The 22,509-nt window shown below is 36.9% G+C and overlaps 1 protein-coding gene across 2 annotated transcripts in view; it reads left to right on the top strand.

The window, feature by feature from the left end:
* Positions 1 to 6,934: 6,934 nt before the first annotated feature.
* Positions 6,935 to 22,509, top strand: part of LOC109066172 (adhesion G protein-coupled receptor E3-like) — a 39,035-nt gene continuing 23,460 nt past the window's right edge. For both annotated transcript variants that reach the window (XM_042717269.1, XM_042717268.1), the window contains exons 1-2: positions 6,935 to 7,153; positions 7,318 to 7,644. In XM_042717269.1, the coding sequence (XP_042573203.1) occupies positions 7,114 to 7,153; positions 7,318 to 7,644 (367 nt within the window). In that variant the 5' untranslated portion in view covers positions 6,935 to 7,113. The remainder of the gene's footprint in view (positions 7,154 to 7,317; positions 7,645 to 22,509) is intronic.

Genomic DNA, 22,509 nt, shown 5'->3' with positions numbered 1-22,509 from the left:
AAGCAACCATGCTATAATTTCGGATAAACCTCCTGTAGAAATTGGCAAAGCCCAGGAACCTCTGCAGATCCTTGATGGTTCGAGGTTGTGGCCATTCAGTGACTGCTTGAACCTTTAGGTCATTCATCTTGATGCCCTGTGAGCTGATGTGGTAGCCCAGGAAGGAAGTTTGAGTAACGTGAAACTCACATTTTTCTGCTTTGATATACAGTTCATTCTCTAAGAGTTGAGAGAGGACTGTCCTGACATGGGAAATGTGCTCATGTTCGCTCTTGGAAAAGACGAGGATATAGTCGATGTATGCAACCACAAATTTATTTAGCTTTTAAATTTATTTATTATTATACACCTTTGTGTGTGTATCTGCGCTTTCCACACTGGTTGCGAGACATGATTAGGGTTTTGCAGTGATACAGTGACTCAAACAGAAAAATGACCAGCGTGTTAATTGACCTTGATGCCATGATAGTTCAGGGTCATGAGTAGAGAGACATGGATATCCTAGGACAAGTTTGTGTTTGGAAGAGTCAGTGATGTAGAAGGAGATGGTTTCCTTATGAAGGGTGCCAACTTGGAGGGTGAGTGTCTTAGTCTGGTGAGTGATGCCCTTTCCAATCAGTGCCCCATCGATAGCCTTGACTTGGATAGGTGGGGTGCACATTTGTGTAGGGATTTGATATTTGGTCACAATATCCTGGTGGATGAGATTCAGGGTGGCTCTAGAGTCAATCATTGCTGTGAGGTCGAGAGAGAGAGAGAGTATCAATTATTAAGGTAACGGGGAGTGTGAATGACTTGTTACTTAGAAGAGCAAAGTGTTCAATACTTTCCCAGGGATTGGTTTGAAGCTTGTGGGGGCATCCTAAACAGCGGTGGCCTGATTCACCGCAGTAGAAACACAGTCGTGGATGTCATCGTCATTAGGATAGGCTACTCTCTTATAGTTGTGAGATTGTTGGTTTGTGTTGGTTTTTATGGGTTATTCATTTGGATAGGTTTGTGTGTGAGATCGTTGGTTTGTCCAGACTTTCCACTTTTCCTTTTAGGAGCCTGTCTCATGAGGTTATCAATCCTGATGGCGAGCATGATGAAGTCAGAGAAGGGGGATTCCTCACCCTTGCAAGCAAGTTCGGCCTGAAGATCGCAGTTGAGACTCTTCTGAAACATAGCCTTTAAAGCGACAACATTCCATCCACTCTGTGCAGCGAGCATTCTGATTTCAATGGCAAACTCTGCAGTGGAGCGATTACCTTGTGTAAGGTTGATGAGCTGTGTCGACACATCCTTTCCGCCATGAGGGTATTCAAACACTTCACGTATTTGCTGAATGAAGTATGTCACTGAATTCCTTAGGCGTGAATCCGAGTCCCAATTGGCTGCTGCCCATTCGATAGCTCTGCCAGTCAATAGTGTCATGATGAAAGCACACCTTTTCTCTCTGATTCGAATATCTCTCTTTGGTTCTCCAGATAAACTTGTACTTGGCAAATGAAGCCCTTGCATTGCTCAGCAGTACTGTTGAATTTCTCAGGAAGAGCAAAACTTACGGTCTTCACAGTGGGTGGAGGGAGAGATAGAATATAGTGCATCAGGTGTTCAATGATGGTATGCAGTTTGATGAATTGTTTCTGGTATTTCTGGAGCATTTCTGCTTGGTATGAGAATGCGATTTGCAGATTCGACACTTCCACTGGATTCATAGTAGACGAAGTATTCTGTAACAGAGACGCTGGAGTTTGGTTAGAATCCATGTGCAGAAGTTTATTAAAGGTCAAGGCTTTAAACAGATATCGATTAACAGGCAGAGGGTTAAAACCAGAGAGGCAAGCCGATCATTCGTCATCCACAGGGGCAGTAGCAGAGACAGTAGTGAAGAGGCAAGCACTGAGTCCAAACACAAATATCAGTCCAATCAGATGTCAGAACAAAAGGGCAGAGTACAAATACCGTCAAGAAGTCAGGCAGGATTATAAACAGGTAAGCAATCAGGAACAGAGATAATGCTTGGTAAGGCAGATGAACTGGCAATACTTCGCGAATAGCACATGTACTGTAGGTTTGAGTTTATATGGAAGTCAAACAGGAAGTGGAAGCAGAGGAAGCAGACGGAGTGGCTCGGGCGAGGGCTCCCTCTGCTGGCTTGGCCTTACAAGGAAGAAAAGAGGAAACTGGAAAACGGTAAGCAGGCACCAATTTATGTTTCTGCCCACACTCTATTCCACTCCAAACCAAATATAAAACATTTTATTCATCATTGTTTCCATGAGCAAATAATACTGGCTAGGTTGTCATACAACAACTGTACCTTAAATATTTTAACATTCCCATTTTTTTACAGCCTAATTAATTAAAAATGATAAATATTTTTCTCTGTTCAATATTGTACTTGAATACATTAGGTTAACTGTTACACAAAAGATATTATTCGTGTCTCGCAAAGAGAAACGCACAGACTGCAAATACACTACTAAACAAAAAATTTTTTACATGAGCTTTATTGCAACTCGTTCACTTGCTGATATACATAAAGCTAATGTCAGTTTCAAGCATGAAAACAGCAGTAAAGAAGGATCTAAGATCACGCTATAACCGAGGAAGGATTCAACAGAATATATGACAAAACTTAAAATGCGGGGCCCCAGGCATTTGCCTGCCTTGCCTGCCCCATTGCTATGCCTCTGCATATCATAAAAAGGTAAGAAAGAGAGCGTACACTGTAAAAAGTGATACTCTATATTTACTCAATAAAATTGTGGCAACAGATTACAAGCAATATTATTAATTAAATTTAACACATTAGAATTAATTAGAATTAATAAAATGAGATACTTACAAGCAATCATTCAAAATGAGTAAAATAACATGAAAAAAAATAAGTAAAATGTATACAAAAATATTGGTTTTGTTGGACAAAAAACGAGAAGCACCTGGCTGCAGCCTGCATATAGAGGTGGGGTTGCACTTTAACCCACCCCATACCTACTCTGATTGGTTCGATCATCTTTCATAGGCATACATGATAGGAAATGTGTGCGTAGTTGGTGTGCACTGTTAAAAATAATACACTATATTTACTTATTAAAATTGTGGCAACAGATTACAAGCAATATTATTAATTAAATTTAACACATAAGAATTCATTAGAATTAATCAAATGAAATGTTTAGAAATTAACAATTCAAAATGAGTCAAATAGCACAAAAAAAAATAAGTAAAGTTTAAAAAAAAAAAAAAATCTTTGAGAAAGAAAAACAAAACACTATGCTAATGAATACTATGTTATGCATACCAGGCCAGTAGTTGGTGATTAAGAAACACAGCCCAAAAATGTAATTCACAAATTCATGTTTTTTGTTGCTTACATGGAGATGATACAGGCATTGTGTTCAAAAGCTTATGTTTTCAAGCCCCCAAAACAGAGGTATTGAAGACACCTGATGTTAACTAACAGAATCACTGAAGTAGAATAATCTACATTTTGGTTACCATTATGGTGGTCAGTGTTTGCTTTAGTTGAGCTCTTGACCCTTAAACTTTTAAACAAATTTTTTTGGTTGCTTTAATTGTAATACAGCAGTTAGACAAGCCAAAGAAGAATAAGATCAGGTGGTGTTGGGTGTTTTTGACATCATTTTGATCTAGATTTCTGAGTTGGTTGTATCTTATCAGCAACAGGCGTCCTTTAGCTGAACAGTGTAAGGGCTGATATTTTCAGCATAATCAGAGAGATTCTTAGAAGCACTTCTGATCACAACATTAAAAAAAAAAAAGATTTAAAGATTTTTTTTTTTTCATTTAGGCACACAGACATCAAGAATCAGGCTGAGAACCTCAACAATGGTGACCATCAAAAAGCATGTTGCACTGCATTCTGGGTTCCACCAATCAAAACTCAATTTTTAGTAGCTTGTTTTGTGATGCTTACAGTTCATCTGTTAATCTGAATATGCTGTTTGTCACCATTCTTGAGATTCATACGCTGGTTCTTGATGTCACTGTGTGCCTAAAATAAGTTTTCCCTCTCCCACTACAATTTTTTTCTTAATCAGAATTCTTAAACTCTGGATTTTACAGAAAATTTTGGGTATTTTATTGTTGAATTACAGGGGCTGCAATATTGAATGCTAATTTAACTCCGAGAACAAGCTCTACTTGTAATACTCAGGCCAAACAATGATTATGTAAAATCATAACCAACACCACCTGATCTTCTTTACTCTTAGCATGTCTAGCTGTTATAATTCAGTTCCAACAGCCATACAAAATGTAATATTAAAAAGTCAAGGGTCAAGAGCCCAACTAAAGCAAACACTGACCACTGTAATGGTAACCCTATAAATTTACCCTTTTCTCCTTCAGTGATTCTGTTTGTGAACTTTAGGTGTCTTCAATAACTCTGTTTTGGGGGCCTTAAGACACAAGCTTTTGAACATGATGCCTGTATCATATCTATTTAAGCAACAAAAATGTGAATTTGTAAAAAGGCTGACATCATGTGCATGCATATAATGTTTTCACTTGGTGTTTTCATGATCGCCAACTACTGGCCTGACATGTATAACATAGCATTCTTTAGCATAGTGTTTTTTGTTGTTGTTGTTGTTTTTTTTTCTCTCAATGAAATCAATATTTTTGTGTAAATGTTACTTAATTTTTTCATGTTCTTCTACTCATTTTGAATGGTTGCTTGTAAGCATCTAATTTGATTATTTCTAATTAATTCTAATGTGTTAAATTTAATTAATAATATTGGATGTAAAATTTTAAACAATTTTATTGAGTAAATAAAGTGAATCATTTTTTACAGTGTAGAGGCGGTGAAGCAAGCGCTCCTCAGCGCCGTTCTCGCAAGAGCTTATTTTTGCGTGTGGATACTGTTCTGTGCGCTTACAGTGAAAAAATGGTCCCCGTGAGTTTGGTTTTCCACGCGTAGATACAGTTGAGTATGCTCACAATGCAAAAATGCACTCTCGCAAGGATGGTTTTCCACGTGAGGATATGTTGGCTGCATCTAAAACTTAGGCAGGTAACTTGCTGCCTCGCTGCCATATCAGGCAATGACTTTGCAGGCAGCATTTTTGCACGAAGGCACCTCATGAAACTGATTTTGGACAGGCTTCTGAGGCAGAGTAACGGTTTAATGATCTACAGCAAAATATAGAGAGCTTTGCTGATAACTAAGTGGATATTTCATTACTGTAATATTAATTTCTCGCTAGAAATGACAAGAGTGGAAAACGTTGATCAAAAACATACATTTACTCACAAACTGACCACCGACTGCAACTTTCAGATGCCATCTTTATTTTTTGGCTTAACTGTCACATAATGGAATGCACAGGATTGTGGGATATCAAAGATTGATTCAAAAATTGGCCAGATGAAGGCATCTCAGGAGACAGGAACTGAAACTAACATTGAATTCGGATGTGCCTTGATGCCTTCCTACCTTGGAATGGGTCCTCCGAAGGCAGCATTTTTTAGTTTTTGGCCAATCAGAGGTGTTCATATGAGTCTTCACTAAAATGCTGGTGTTTTCTTCACTCGCTTACTGTCTGAATACCTCTTTCTGGCAAATTCTCTCATCAGAAACAATAAAGTGTAAATGTGCGTACGAATCTGTAAGATATTAATTTAATAGTGTAAACATCTTAAGTGATTTTAATGGGAGCTTTTGAGAGTGCTCGAACTAGAATGTCAGTAAAAATGTTCTTTGATAATGTAGGCTAAATGTTATTTGCCCTCTTTCTGTACAATGAAAGTGTTATGAATAGTAGCAAGTAAATCATGTTCATTTTGATTGGCTGTCTGCGGATTATATCTTTTTCTGAAAGATAAACTACTTGATGGCCATTTAGTTAATGGATATAATTTGCATTCGCCTGCCTAATTTTCTCATTTCACTCTTTGCTGTATGTCTGTGCAGAGTTCAGCGTGTTGCTGGTAGAGTCATGTGTCTTCAGGCCAAGATTTTTTACCTAACCTGTACCTAGGTGTTGGTTGTTATACTGTATATTGATGATGATAATCATCAATAACTGAATGATTGGAGTTTAATCTCTGATGAAATAGGTGTTGTATAATTAGTTGGATTGATTACAGTAAAAGTGATTCAAAGAGTTAGTGGTTCTGTGATAATCAGTTAATCTAAAAGACTTTCCATAAAGTTTGGTCTTCTATGGTGTCATTTAGTCTCACACACACACACATCAATAATCAGCATATGAACCTCAACAATGGTGACCATAAAAAAAATAAAAATAAAAAATAAAAAATAAATGCAAGCAGAGCATGCTGGGAGCCATGGATGAGTTTTGTACTACAATAGTACCCAGCATGCATTGCAGCATGTGTTTTTTTTTTTTTTTTTTTTTTTGGTCACCATTGTTGAGGTTCATATTCTGATTATTGATGTCTGTGTGTGACTAATTGCTGCCACAGAAAAAAAAAAAAAAAAAAAAAAAAAAAAAAAAGGTATATGTGCATAAGGTATTTGGAAAATGATTTATATTAATTGATTATGACAGAACCACTCGCTCTTTGAATTGCTTTCATTGTAATCAACTGAACTAATTATAAAACACCTATTTAGTCAGATTTTGGATTGTGAACAGCTCCATGTTCATCACTAATGCTCAATCAGCAATTAGTTAATCACTTAATTGCTTAATTTCAAAGTTTTAAAACTTACATGGTTTAAATCAAGGCAATCTGTTTACTCAAACGGTTTGAGTTAAGTAACTTGTGGGGTTTTACAGTGTACCTGACGTAGGTACGCGACGTCACCGCGCTGCAGTCTGCAGCGAGGCGTGTCTCAGTTTGTCCACCCCTGTTCTAGATACGTATTTTTGTCGAAAACTCACAAATAATCGTTTGAACACAAAGTTGTATTTTTACATCTCCATGAGTCTTGCATGTTCACATAAACATGTTTCATCATCACTTCTCTTTTATTATTATCTCTCTCTCTCAGAGGAAGTGGGTGTCTCTCTGTCACGGTCAGCAGTTAATGTTAAACACGTAACCAGGAAAGAAACACTAAAACTCATCTGAACACACATCGAGAGCTTCAGAAGAACTGAATCTACAGAGATCACTGAAGAAGAGAGAAGAATGAAGATCATCTGGACTTGCACTCTGCTGATGATTCCTGGTAAGAGTCTGAACTCACAGTAAATCACTAAAAACAGCACAGTTTTTAGAGTTTATAACTCTATATAAACTTATACATTTGAAAGTAAATCTCATCAGTCTATATGAAAATCTTATTCTCATATAAATATGTTATTGTTGTATTAAGATGCTGGTTTGTTGTAGGTGTGTTGAGCTCCATCAGTGTGACAGGATATTCAGGAGGACGAGTCAACATCACATGCAGATATGATAGAGGATATATAGACAATGAAAAGTATTTTTGTAAAGGACAGAATCCAGGATGCACCGACCTCATCAAGACGGATAAAAAAAATGGTGAAAAATGGGTTGATTCTGGAAGATTCTCTATGTATGACGACACAAGAGCAGCAGTTTTCACTGTGACCATCAGAGATCTGAGTGAACAGGATTCTGGGACATACCAGTGTGCAGTTGATATCTCTTTGGCTAAAGATGCCTACACTGAAGTGAATCTGAATGTTGTAACAGGTGAGTAACTGAGACCCTCAAACCAGTGATGATCTCCACAACATCACACACTCAACACTGACTGTAATTACTGTGGTTTACACATGTAATTCCTAACATAATAAACAACTTCTTAACAGAGGAGAACAAAGTCATTCTTTTCAAGTCACAATCAAGTCTGAAGTCCTCAAAGAATTAAAGTTAATGAGGTGATAAAGTGACTAATTAAATGATGATTGTGTATAAGTGATGAACAGCTGCTGTTAACAATCAACATCACTGAAGAAAAGAGAAACACAAGAACTACATCTGACTTCAGACACAGCCTTGGATGAAATCAACTGAAACACACAAACACACACACACACACACACACACACACACACACACACACACACACACACACTCTCTCTCTCACACACACACACAAGATGCCAGCATAATTGTGGTCAAGGTTTGATTTAGTTTGTCTCTTGAACCGTTTAGTGATTTCAAGTAATTTGTTTCCAAACGATTGTGATATTGTTTCACAGAAAAAGTTTGTGTATTGCTGAATCAAAATCTTGAAGTATTATATTAGCTTATGATTTATGCTTATAAATCATTTGAATGAGCATGATAAAATAGTTTTTCTCTTTGGATTATTAACTGACATTCAGCTATTACAGAAGTGTTAAAAAAGGTCCTAAAAAACAAATGCCAGTGTAATGCTTTGATATTGAACCAAAAAAAAAAAACTGTTTCAGCTCAGGCTTTTAGACATCGACACTCATTACATGGCTCTGTGGAATACTTGATTCTGATTGGCCAGTCGTGACATTCGGAGGTATGTTATCCCTCGATAACAACCGGTAAACGCTAATAACACCAGCTCATCCGGGTAACAGCAGTCGGCGCTGTACTCTGGCTTGAACTATTTTTCTTGGTGGAAGCTTTGTGTTTGTTTAGCTGATAAAAGATTAAAACTCGATTCAAAATGGTGTACAATTATTTATGTCATCTTGGTATCACGAACTTGCTCTTGTTTCATACAAACGTGGCTGCTGCCATTTTGCTATGACTGTTTTGTACACTGTAATGTGTTATAAGAGAACTGAAAAACTGGTAAGGTTTTAAAAGATTTTTGTCTTAATTCTTTTATTGCCTTAATTATTTTTGTGGTGAAATGTTCTGTAATAAGTGGTTTGACTGCACCGTTTCCCTTAAATATCCATCTAGTTTGAATTTGCCACTTACTCGCAACTGCTATCTTCACAGAAGCTTTGCGTTCAAATATTTCAACTCAAATCAATATTTCACTTCTAATTATTTACTTATGTGGCAAGTTACCATGTAATAAGCAGGATAATGTACATCCAGTCGGTTGTTATCTCAGAATAAACCTCTTCAGGCTGATACCTAATCACCCCGGGGTTTATTCTAAGATAACAACCGGCTGGATGTACATTATCCCTTACTTATCATACAATCCTCAACAGGTGGTGACAATTGTTCATTCAACAGTGCATGATGGGAGTTTTTACTATGGTGTTACCCAGCATGCATTGCAGCATGAAACATTTTGTTGATTGTTACCATTATTGAGATTCACATGCTGGTTCTTGATGTCTGTGTGTGTCTGAATAACACTGTTTTTCAATTGTTTAACCAATAAAAACATCAACATCTGATTCTCTATAATTCTCAGTAACAGCAGGTGTTCATCAGTAATGCACAATCATCATTTAATTAGTCACTTAATTATGTTATTAACTTTAACTCTTTGAGAATTTGGGATTTGACTTGAGAGTTGATTGTGATTTGAAAGTAATGACTTGGTTCCACCTCTGGTGAAATCAGCTGCTGAGTTCATGGGTGTAATAAACATATGGCAGGACTTTTACTTTCTGATTTGGACTGTCCACCTCTGTCGAGAAGCACACGGCTGCAGCCTGCAGATCAAGGTGGGGCTGCACCTGGGGCGGGGTTGCCCGTGCAGATCTGCAGACATAACTAATCTGATTAGTTTGATCATCTTTCATAGACATACATGATAAGAAATGTGTGCGTAGTTGGTGTAGGACAGATTATGTTGATTAAAAAGCTAAAAATGCTGTGCAGTTTTATAAAGCCTCAGTATAATGCACAGACAAAAAAAAAAAAAAAAAAAAAAAAAAAAACATTAGCCAGTAACTCGCCATGTCCCTGAAATGATTGTTTTGTTAAATTAAGCTGATGTTTAGGCTAACAGACGAACAACCAACTACATTTTGTAAATTAATTGGGTTGTTTATCCACAGTGGGAGGATCAGGTCTTCAGATAGAAGAATTTATCATGAATCAAATAATTTTTGAAAATTTGATTATTTCATATCATCAGAGTAGCCTATGAGTAAGGAAATTAAAAGGATGTATCAGTATTGTTTTAATTTATATAACATGACAAGACAAACATTGTTACATATAATTATCTGTCCTGCAGTTGATAAATGACACTGCAATAATGTGTCTGCTGTGTGCCATTTCAATTTTTATGAAACTTTAATTTTTCTTTACTATATTGCAAAGCACAGACTTTTTCCTCCCCTTTATTTCAGAAAAAATATGCTGCTCCTCATTATTTTAAAGTGAAGAAATCAAGAAACTTTTATTTCTACCGGTCGTGATGATTCTGAAAGGACATACCTGTAATCTGTTGCTATAGTAACAAACGCAATTTCATGATCATCATGCTCTTATTTTAGTGCAGTTGTCTCACCACCACTGCAGTCAAATATTGAGGTAAACTTTATAAAGTATCATCTATTTATATTAAATGAATATATTAAATTGATATCTTCTCCGATACCCATTTTATGATCATTATTGAGCTGATCATTTTCAATCAGCTGGAATGATTTGGGACATTCTAAGTTTAACGTGGCTTAATGCATTAAAACGGTGTTTTAAAAAGACCAAACTCAGTAAACACATTAATAATAAAGCATGCTATTCACAGACAAGCAGATCAGTCCAGAATAAGAACGCAATGCGTTTAATTGCGCGTTAAGCATTTTCCTCCCGTAGAAAACCATTAGAATAAAAGGAAAACGCTTAACGTGGTGTAATGCATTAAACGTGTTTTAAAAAGGCCAAACTCAGTAAACATTTTTAATAAAGCATTTTATTTACAGACAAGCAGGCTATGGGAGGAAAATGCTTCATGCCTTATTAATCGTGTTGCGTTCGTATTCTGGGCTCATATCTGCTTGTCTGTGAATATAATGCTTTATTAAAAATGTTTACTGAGTTTCCTCGTATGTGTGAACATACCTGGCAATAAAGCTCATTCTGATTCTGATTCTGATTCTAATAATTTGTTTACTGAGTTTGGTCTTTTTAAAACACCGTTTTAATGCATAAGGCCACGTACTTTCACATTAAACACTTTTGAATGTCCCAATGATTAATTTGTGAATTCGACTGGTCCAGATTAAACTTGCAGCAGCTAACATCTCGTGATTCAATAAATCAGACATAGTGAGTCAAGTTAACAATATACAACTGCATTATAGTAAAGGCTTTGTAAAACTGCACAGTGTTTTTAGCTTTTTAAACAACATACTCCGTCCTACACCAACTACACAGACATTTGTTATCAAGTATATCTATGAAAGATGATCGAACCAATCAGAGTAGGTATGGGGTGGGGCTGCACGTGCAACCCCGCCCCAGGTGCAGCCCCGCCTCGATCTGCAGGCTGCAGTCGGATGTACTGAGAAGGGTTAATTCGTCAACTGGCGGCTAGAGGCTGGCTGCAAAAACGAGAAGGGTATATAAGTGAGGTCTGGAGTTGTGCGTGTGTTGGTGGGATTTACAGAAAGGGGTGTGAGATGCATGATAGGTCGTGGTTTCCCCAATCAACTTAAGTGCAAACGCCGCCCCATAACTGATTCTAAAGATTTTATGGGTTGTGTTAATTAAAGTGTTGTTTCCTACACTATGCGATATGAGATCATTCCATAACTCCCCAACTGGACCTCGCCGGACAATGGCACCTTTTTAGTTACACCCAGCGTCACTACCCCTTTCTACCCTGCAAATTTCGAGCCCCAGGATGCCCCCGTTGCTGAGAAAAAAACGTTAGAGCTGCGCTGGGACGGCTTGCGGGAGACCTCTTGGGTGATTCACGTTTATATCATTAACCCTTTAGGCGCCAGGGTTTTTTGGAAAAAATGCTGTATTTTTACATCAAGATTTCAAAAGCTTGTGGCTTGAAAGGGCTTAAAGATAGAAATCTACTGTGAATTAGAATAATGTTGGGCATGGCCGAAAGTTTATGTGGGGTGTAAATATACTCATCTAATTTGCATATTATGACGTCACCGGGGGCGGCCATCTCGAATTTCATAATATTCTGGAAATATTAGATATTGAATTGATGTTTTGAACTTATTTGCATGTTTTTTGGTGTGTGTGTTTTTATCCTCATTCCAAATGATCAGAAAAGAGGAATCCAACAATAAAACAGGGAAAAAAAATAACTAAATTATTACTATATTACTACACTACACTGTAAAACCTGACAAGTCACAGTAACTCAAACCGTTTGAGTAAACAGATATCCTTAAAAACCTGAGAAGTTAGGTTTACTCAAACCGTTTGAGGAAACCGATTGCCTTAAACCATTTAAGTTTTAAAACTTAACAGTTATGAGTACTCTTGAACTTAATTCAGTTGAGTTCACTGAAAGAAGATATACATTGCAATTAAGTAATTAAGTGATTAACTGAGTGATAATTGAGCATTAGTGATGAACACCTGCTGTTAACAAACAGAATTACTGAAGAAAAGAGAGAAAGGAACTACAGCTGACTTCAGACACAGCCTCACTAAAACCTGTCAAGTTGTGTTAACTCAAACCGTTTGAGGAAACCGATTGCCTTAAACCATTTAAGTTTTAAAACTTAACAGTTATGAGTACTCTGAACTTAATTCAGTTGAGTTCACTGAAAGAAGATATACATTGCAATTAAATAATTAAGTGATTAATTGAGTGATAATTGTGAATTAGTGATGAACAGCTGCTGTTAACAAACAGAATTACTGAAGAAAAGAGAAACACAAGAACTACAACTGACTTCAGACACAGCCTTAGATAAAATAAACTGAAATAAAATACATTAAATCTCTCAAGATCTGATTAAACAACCCTACAAACAGCATCACCAGCTCCACTTATTAATAACCAGACTGACTTTATTTCTGTCAGACGTCTACAGAAGATCTTATTGAGAATTAACTAAGGTTTAGATGTTGATTTATTGTTTCATTTGAAGTAACCATGTTAGAGATCAGTGTTTGCTTTAGTTGGGCTCTTGACCCTTGATTTCTGTCTTAATTTTTTCTTTGGCTGTTGTAACCATTTGTTGTAACTCAAAAGCCCAGAGAAAATTTCATCAGGTGTTATGCACACACTCACGCTCTTAGAAGCTGCTTTTATCCAAAGCAACTTACAGTGCATTCAAGTCAGCTTTTTTTTATCTAACCTGTTCCTAGATGTTGGTGTTATACTGTATATTGGTGAAGATAATCATTGATTATTGAACTGTTTGAAGTCTAATCTCTGATGAAATAGGTGTTTTGTAATTAGTTGGATTGTTTACAGTAAAAGTGATTCTAAGAGCCAGTGATTCTGTGATTAATCTGTTAATATAAAGAACTTTCCAAACAGTTCGGTTTTCTGTGGTGTCATTTAGTCACAAACAGACATCAATAATCAGCATATGAACCTCAACAATGGTGACCATAAAAAAAAAAAAGAAACAATGCAGCAGAGCATGCTGGGAGCCATGGATGAGTTTTGTATTACAATAGTACCCAGCATGCATTGCAGCATGTTTTTTTTTTTTTTTCTCGTAACCATTGTTGAGGTTCATATTCTGATTATTGATGTCTGTGTGTGACTAATTGACACCATAGAAGACCAAACTGTTTGGAAAATTCTTTATGTTAACTGAGTATGAAAGAACCACTGACTTTTTGAATGACTTTCATTGTAATTGACTGAACTAACTATAGAACGCCTATTTAGTAAGATTTTGAACTCAGAACAGCTCCATAATTGATAATTATCATCACCAATATGCTGTATAACAACCAATACCTGATCATATTTTTTCTGGGTTTTTTGAGTTATAACAAACATGTTTCAAAAACACATGGTTACAACGTCCAAAAAAAATAAAATAATCTAAGACAGAAATCAAGGGTCAAGAGCCCAACTAAAGCAAACACTGATCTCTAACATGGTTATTTCAAATGAAACAATAAATCAACATCTAAACCTTAGTTAATTCTCAATAAGATCTTCTGTAGACGTCTGACAGAAATAAAGTCAGTCTGGTTATTAATAAGTGGAGCTGGTGATTCTGTTTGTTAACAGCAGCTGTTCATCACTAAAGCTCAATCAGCACTTAATTAATCACTTGATTACATAATTGCAAAGTTTTAAAACTTACATGGTTTAAGTAAAGGCAATCTGTTTACTCAAACGGTTTGAGTTACTGTGACTTGTCAGGTTTTACAGTGTATATAGTAGTAAAACGCATGTGACCAGTAGCCTACTTTTTGATCAGTTCATCAGTAATATTCAGGAAATAATAGATATTGAATGGATGTTTGAAATTATTTGCAAGTTTTTTTTATTATAATATAATATAATAATAATATTATATTATAATATTTTATTATATAATATTACTATATTACTGTGCCATGGTAAAATGCATGTCCCTTTTTTTTTTATCAGTTGACCAGCTATCTAACCAATCAGGTATCTAGGCGACACAGTTTATAGTTATTGAGAGTATGGTTCCTCTCATTGCATGGCACAGCGCAGAGCGCACCTACTCACTGACCGCACCTGTACTGTCTGCCAGCGGCCTTTAGAGCGCTCGCGATCAGCAACAGCTCTCCTATGGACACTATGACCACGTTCACCCCTGCCACCCTCATCCCCATTGGGCAAAGGGTCGAGATGATCATTTGTTTGTGCTTCGTGAACACTCTCGCCTTGTACGGCGGCACTATTGCGCTGCAAAGATGTACCGGGAGAAGCGCGACCATTAGATGACCGATCGTCATTTCCAAAAGGCAAATATTCCCCTTCAGAGTCAGAATCAGCGAATAACATTTGCAATACATCCTCACGGTACAAATTTGTATTAGCCATTTGGTGATTTTCTGTCATAAATCTCACCATTTACTCGCACGCTATGAACTGAACTGCTTCTGCATCGATGACACGATAGCTCACTTGCTCTGCTATTTCCTCGAACACTTTGAATAGGAACAAGAGGTAATGATGGTCTAGAATCGAAGTACTACAGGTCTGCCATCTAGTGGTAGGGAATACAAATGAGATATTACACCATATTAGGAACTACAGTCTATTTTATTAAGTATGACGTCTTGTCGCAATTTTGCGACTTTGGCGCTTAGAGGGTTAAGCAGAGGTTCAAACTCCAGTCCGAACATCACTGGCCACAAGCTTTGGGGTTGCTCTCACAGAGAATATTTATTTATATAGCATATTTTATTTTATGAAAATAAAATGAACTAGAAACAATGTTTCATTTATAAAATTTTATTTTGAAATGTAAGTCAATAACAATTGGCTGGAGCCAGAGCCAATGGTTAAAGTATTTGCGCGAGGAGACCCCACCCCATTTTGGAGGTTCTGCCCAATTTTGGAGTTCACGCCCCATTTTGGAGATCTCCGGCCTGCAGTTATATCTACTTGCATTTTGGAGATCTCCGGCCTGCAGTTATATCTACTTGGATGTACTTGCCTCTGTCTGTAATATATCTGCTTGTTTTACACTCTTTTACCACCAGGTGGTATTGAGAGCAAATGAAGCCTCCAGAAATTAACCCTTTTGTGAACCACTTGGCTGAAAAGCTTGCCATCACTAGTTTTTACTATGGCGTAACCCAGCATGCATTGCAGTATGAAACATTTTGTTGATTATCACTGTTGTTAAGATTCATATGCTGGTTTTTTATGTCTGTGTGTTTTTAAATAGTACTTGGCTAAAAAATTTTATATGCATTGCATATATTTAAAATTAATTCACTGTAACTATTACAACAGCACTTTGTTTGTATGCTGTAATTTCACAGGAATGATTACACAAAACCTAAACATAAAAAAAGTTACTTCGATTGCAATCAGGCCAGCTCACAACTACTAACTTATTGCACAAAACAGCTAATAGCTGTTTTCTGTATAGTACTGAGCTCTCTGCTTTATACACAATAATTTACAATAATTTAAAATAATAATAATTAAAAAATAATTTAAAGGCAATATAATAATGTTATGTAGTCTTTAACACAGGCAGTTTTACTCACTGAAAGATTTATCTGCAGGCTGCAGCCGGATGTACTGAGAAGGGTATAACTGCAGCCTGGAGATCTCCAAATGGGGGCGGGAACTCCAAAACGGGGTGGGAGCTCCAAAATAGGGCGTGGCTTCCTCCCATTGACAGACAGGCACATGACACGCAAGCGCAATTTTTCCCCCCAATCAACTTAAGTGCAAACGCCGCCCCATAACTGATTCTAAAGATTTTATTGGTTTTGTTAATTAAAGTGTTGTTTCCTACACTATGCGATATGAGATCATTCCATAACTCCCCAACTGGACCTCGCCGGACAATGGCACCTTTTTAGTTACACCCAGCGTCACTACCCCTTTCTACCCTGCAAATTTCGAGCCCCAGGATGCCCCCGTTGCTGAGAAAAAAACGTTAGAGCTGCGCTGGGACGGCTTGCGGGAGACCTCTTGGGTGATTCACGTTTATATCATTAAGCAGAGGTTCAAACTCCAGTCCGAACATCACTGGCCACAAGCTTTGGGGTTGCTCTCACAGAGAATATTTATTTATATAGCATATTTTATGAAAATAAAATGAACTAGAAACAATGTTTAATTTATAAAATTTTATTTTGAAATGTAAGTCAGTAACAATTGGCTGGAGCCAGAGCCAATGGTGAAAGTCTTTGCGCGAGGAGACCCCACCCCATTTTGGAGGTTCTGCCCAATTTTGGAGTTCACGCCCCATTTTGGGAGAAGGGTATAACTGCAGCCTGGAGATCTCCAAATGGGGGCGGGAACTCCAAAACGGGGTGGGAGCTCCAAAATAGGCTTCCTCCCATTGACAGACAGGCACATGACACGCAAGCACAATTTTTCCCCCCAATCAACTTAAGTGCAAACGCCGCCCCATAACTGATTCTAAAGATTTTATTGGTTGTGTCAATTAAAGTGTTGTTTCCTACACTATGCGATATGAGATCATTCCATAACTCCCCAACTGGACCTCGCCGGACAATGGCACCTTTTTAGTTACACCCAGCGTCACTACCCCTTTCTACCCTGCAAATTTCGAGCCCCAGGATGCCCCCGTTGCTGAGAAAAAAGCGTTAGAGCTGCGCTGGGATGGCTCGCGGGAGACCTCGTGGGTGATTCACGTTTATATCATTAAGCAGAGGTTCAAACTCCAGTCCGAACATCACTGGTCACAAGCTTTGGGGTTGCTCTCACAGAGAATATTTATTTATATAGCATATTTTATTTTATGAAAATAAAATGAACTAGAAACAATGTTTAATTTATAAAATTTTATTTTGAAATGTAAGTCAATAACAATTGGCTGGAGCCAGAGCCAATGGTTAAAGTCTTTGCGCGAGGAGACCCCACCCCATTTTGGAGGTTCTGCCCAATTTTGGAGTTCACGCCCCATTTTGGAGATCTCCGGCCTGCAGTTATATCTACTTGGATTTTGGAGATCTCCGGCCTGCAGTTATATCTACTTGGATGTACTTGCCTCTGTCTGTAATATATCTGCTTGTTTTACACTCTTTTACCACCAGGTGGTATTGAGAGCAAATGAAGCCTCCAGAAATTAACCCTTTTGTGAACCACTTGGCTGAAAAGCTTGCCATCACTAGGTTTTTACTATGGCGTAACCCAGCATGCATTGCAGTATGAAACATTTTGTTGATTATCACTGTTGTTAAGATTCATATGCTGGTTTTTTATGTCTGTGTGTTTTTAAATAGTACTTGGCTAAAAATTTTTATATGCATTGCATATATTTAAAATTAATTCACTGTAACTATTACAACAGCACTTTGTTTGTATGCTGTAATTTCACAGGAATGATTACACAAAACCTAAAGATAAAAAAAAGTTACTTCGATTGCAATCAGGCCAGCTCACAACTACTAACTTATTGCACAAAACAGCTAATAGCTGTTTTCTGTATAGTACTGAGCTCTCTGCTTTATACACAATAATTTACAATAATTTAAAATAATAATAATTAAAAAATAATTTAAAGGCAATATAATAATGTTATGTAGTCTTTAACACAGGCAGTTTTACTCACTGAAAGATTTATTCGTCATAAAATAATTAGCTACTTCATAATTGTATTCGAGTCTTACATATATGCTATACAGATAATGAAGAGTTGTGCATTAATTTTAGTGGTGACACATATTATGGGAGTGGCTTGATGGAGCGCAGGAGATAACATGAGCTTGACCCTTAAGAAACTTAAATTAATGCTGTCATGTAATAAATCTGTTCAAATACAAAATTAAATGAATTGCTAATTACTACATTGAAATAAAAAATGTAACGTCTGTACAAATATTAGAAATCATGAATATAAATAATTGGGAATAATGTAAATTAATATAAAATAAAAACGGTGCACTTTTCATTTATCTATTATAACTTTTAGTATTGCTCATTTGGCTGTTTCCTTATAAAAGTCCAGAAATTTGTCAAGTTTTTCGTCAGGAGTCTTTTTTAATTATATGATGTAATTTGGTTGCCATCTTGCCGCTAGCCAATCGCTGCATAGCTAATCATGGTTTCAAGCATCAATACATAACTGCTTTTAGACAATCGCTGCATTGTTGAATTATCTCAGATAACTCAATCCAGCCATACTAATCATCAACAACAGGTGCGTTCGAAGAACCAAATTAGCCAGATCTTAATAAGCGCGGTGATATCATCTTGGATGTGACGTTTCATCTCGGATGTAATAAGCGACATACGAAAAACGGGCCCCTGATACTCAAAGTATCTCTGCTGCCACTGCTACTTCATTACAAGAGTACCCTACTAATCCAGGGACAATAATGTAAAATAATAATCATTTAAGTGCGATGATATCATCTTGGATGTGACATTTCATCTCGGATGTAATAAGCGACGTACGAAGAATGGACCCCTGGTCCAGAGGTAGTCATGGACGCATTGTGATCGGATCTCAGTCTAATGTAAACGCAATCCAGCCATCGTGTCTGCATTCACAGATCGGCATCACACAAAATGCCACCTCTCTCGCAAACTGTCAGAAAAAGAAGATGGAGAACACCCATTTGGAGACTAGTGAGACTCCTACACTTATCTTTGATTTGTAAAATGTCCCATGACTGAAAATGCTTTTCAAAAGAAAACCCACCACTTCAGCTTGACTTTGCATCAGGCTATTCTTTGCAGACTTATTTAAGTATTGCTCGGGAAAGACAAATCCGATTGGCTATGCAGATAGAAAAGTCAGTTGATGTTGCCAAGTGTAAACATGCCATGTTCTGATAACTGATGATCCAACCTGCTTGATCAGATCACGGTGATGGCATGTTAATGCCAAGTGTAAATGTAGCTGAAGACTTGCTTGTGATTTGAAAGTCCCACCTCTGCCTTCTAGTAGTTTTGAAGACAATGATTGTCTGGTTCAGGTGTGTTTGATTAAGGTTGGAGCTAAACTCTGAAGGAAAGTGGCCTGGAAGGGTCAAGTTTGGGTCAGGGTATATTCTGGCAAACTATTTACCAATCACGTTTCGCAATTGGCAAAGCAGACTGTGGTACGCAACTACCAACACGCAATGGGTAACTCGCAAAGCACAATGTTCCTTCCTGTTTTTCAGCAAGATACCATAGAAAGCATAGACATAATAAATACTATTTATTTGTATGTTCTATGATAGAAAGTACGAGTTTTGAGAAGTAGAAGGCGGGGCAACAGTTAAAACATTTCAAATTTAAAGTTCATGCAAACCGATATTAATAAACAAGTTTCAGTCAAATATTTATGGTTTAGGCCTATAGCAAAACTCAGTGTTAAAGTAGAGCGCAAACAATTATATTTGGAACATTAGAATATTGTATCCAACATGCGGTCACTTCTGTGTATTCATTCCCGGGCTAAAGAACACAGTTTTTTTAGGGATCACATATTATGTACAATAACAATATATGCTTACAATAAAATACTATATAAAAAAAAATCAGAGATGGTTTAAACTTTAAATGTCCTTTGAAATAACGCTGAGCACATTTATTGGTATAGTGGTAATTTTTAGTAGATTATTAATTATTAGTAAGTCGCTTTGGATAAAAGCATCTGCAAAATGACTAAATGTAATGAGGACAAAAGAAGCAATCAAAACCAACAAAAAAAGCAATAAAATGCAAATGCTATGACAAGTCTCAGTTAGCCCAATGCAGTAAATGTAAAAATGTTTTTTATTTAGCCTATATAAACAGACACACATACACACACACACACACACACACACACACACACACACACACACATATATATATAACAAGTAAACTGTAAAAAGTAATTCTCTATATTTACTCAATACAATTGTGTCAAAAGATTGCAAGCAATATTATTAATTAAATTTAACACATTTTAATTAATTAGAATTAACCATTCAAAATGAGTAGAATAACATGAAAAAATTAAGTAAAATGTACACAAAAATATTGATTTCATTGGATAAAAAACGAGAAGCACCCGGCTGCAGCCTGCAGATCGAGGCGGGGCTGCACGTGTCGCCCCGCCACTTACCTACTCTGATTGGTTCGATCGTCTTTCATAGACATACATGATAGGAAATGTGTGTGTAGTTGGTGTAGGACGGAGTATGTTGTTTAAAAAGCTAAAAACGGCGTGCAGTTTTACACAAGTACACCCGGCTGCAGCCTGCAGATCGAGGCGGGGCTGCATCTGGGGTGGGGCTGCACGTGTAGCCCCGCCCCAAACCTACTCTGATTGGTTCGAGCACAGCAATTTTAGCTTTTTAAAGAACATACTCCATCCTACAGCAACTACTCACACATTTCCTATCATGTATGTCTATGAAAGACGATCAAACCAATCAGAGTAGGTATGGGGCGGGGCTACACGTGCAGCCCCACCCCGGATGCAGCCCCGCCTCGATCTGCAGGCTGCAGCCGGGTGCTTCTCGTTTTACAAAGCCTTCATTATAATGCAGAGAAGAAAAAAATAAAACATTAACCTTGTAACTCGCCATGTCCCTGAAATGATTGTTTACTTAAATTAAGCTGATCTTTAGGCTAACGGACGAACAACACACTACATTTAATAAATGAATTGGGTTGATTATCCACAGAGGGAGGATTAGGTCTTCAGATAGAAGAATTAAATATTAATTAAATATTTTTTGAAAATTTGATTATTTCATATCATCATAGTATGAGATAGGAAATGAAAAGGATATATCAGTTTTGTTTTAATTTATATAGCATGTCCCTGTTTTTATACACTCTATAAGCATGACAAGACAATTATTGTTACATATAAATATCTGTCATGCAGTTGATAAATGACACCGCATGTATCTGCTGTGTGCCATTCATATTTTTATAAAACTTTAATTTTCTTTACTACATTGCAAAGTAAAGACTTTTTCCTCCCGTTTATTTCAGGAAAATATGCTGCTCCTCATTATTTTAAAGTGAAGAAATCAAGAAACTTTTATTTCTACCGGCCAATGATGATTCCAAAAGGAGATACCTGTAATCTCTTGCTATTAATGAACATAATTTCATGATCATCGTGCTCTTATTTTAGTGCAGTTGTCTCACAGCCACTGTGGTCAAATATTGAGATAAACTTTATAAAGTATCATCTATTTATGTTAAATTAATATATTAAATTTGTATCTTTTCTGATAGCCATTTTGGAAAACCATTGGCCTAAAAGGAAAACGCTTAACGTGGCGTTATGCATTAAAACGTGTTTTAAAAAGACCAAACTCAGTAAACATTTTTAATAAAGCATTTTATTTACAGACAAGCAGGTCATGGGAGGAAAATGCTTAACGAGTAATAAAACGTGTTGTGTTCGTATTCTAGGCTCATATCTGCTTGTCTGTGAATAGAAAGCTTCATTAATAATTTGTTTACTGAGTTTGATCTTTTTAATGTCCCAATGATTCATTTGTGAATTTGACTGGTCCAGAAGATTAAACTTGCAGCAGCTAACATCTCGTGATATAATAAATCAGACATAGTGAGACAAGTTAACAATAAACAACTGTACATTATAATGAAGGCTTTGTAAAACTGAACAGCGTTTTTAGCTTTTTAAACAACATACTCCGTCCTACACCAACCACACACATTTCTTATCATGTATGTCTATTGAAGACGATCGAACCAATCAGAGTAGGTAAGGGGCGGGGCTACACGTGCAGCCCCGCCCCAGATGCAGCCTTGCCTCGATCTGCAGGCTGCAGCTGGGTGTACTTGTAAAAAACAAACAAACAAAAAAACACTATGCTAAAGAATACTATGTTATGCATGCCAGGCCAGTAGTTGGCGATCATGAAACACCCTTCGAAAACATTATATGCATGCAATTGACGTCACCATTTTTACAAATTCACGTTTTTGTTGCTTACATAAATATGATACAGGCATCATGTTCAAAAGGTTGTTTCTTAAGGCCCCAAAAAAAGAGTTATTGAAGACACCTAAAGTTCACAAACAGAATCACTGAAGGAAAAAAGGGTAAATTATTGGTT

This window comes from Cyprinus carpio, chromosome B1 (genome assembly GCF_018340385.1).
Source record: "Cyprinus carpio isolate SPL01 chromosome B1, ASM1834038v1, whole genome shotgun sequence".
In the NCBI taxonomy this organism is placed as follows: Eukaryota; Metazoa; Chordata; class Actinopteri; order Cypriniformes; family Cyprinidae; genus Cyprinus; species Cyprinus carpio.
The sequence above is the reverse complement of the archived record's forward strand: the minus strand, read 5'-3'. Positions and strand labels throughout refer to the sequence as shown.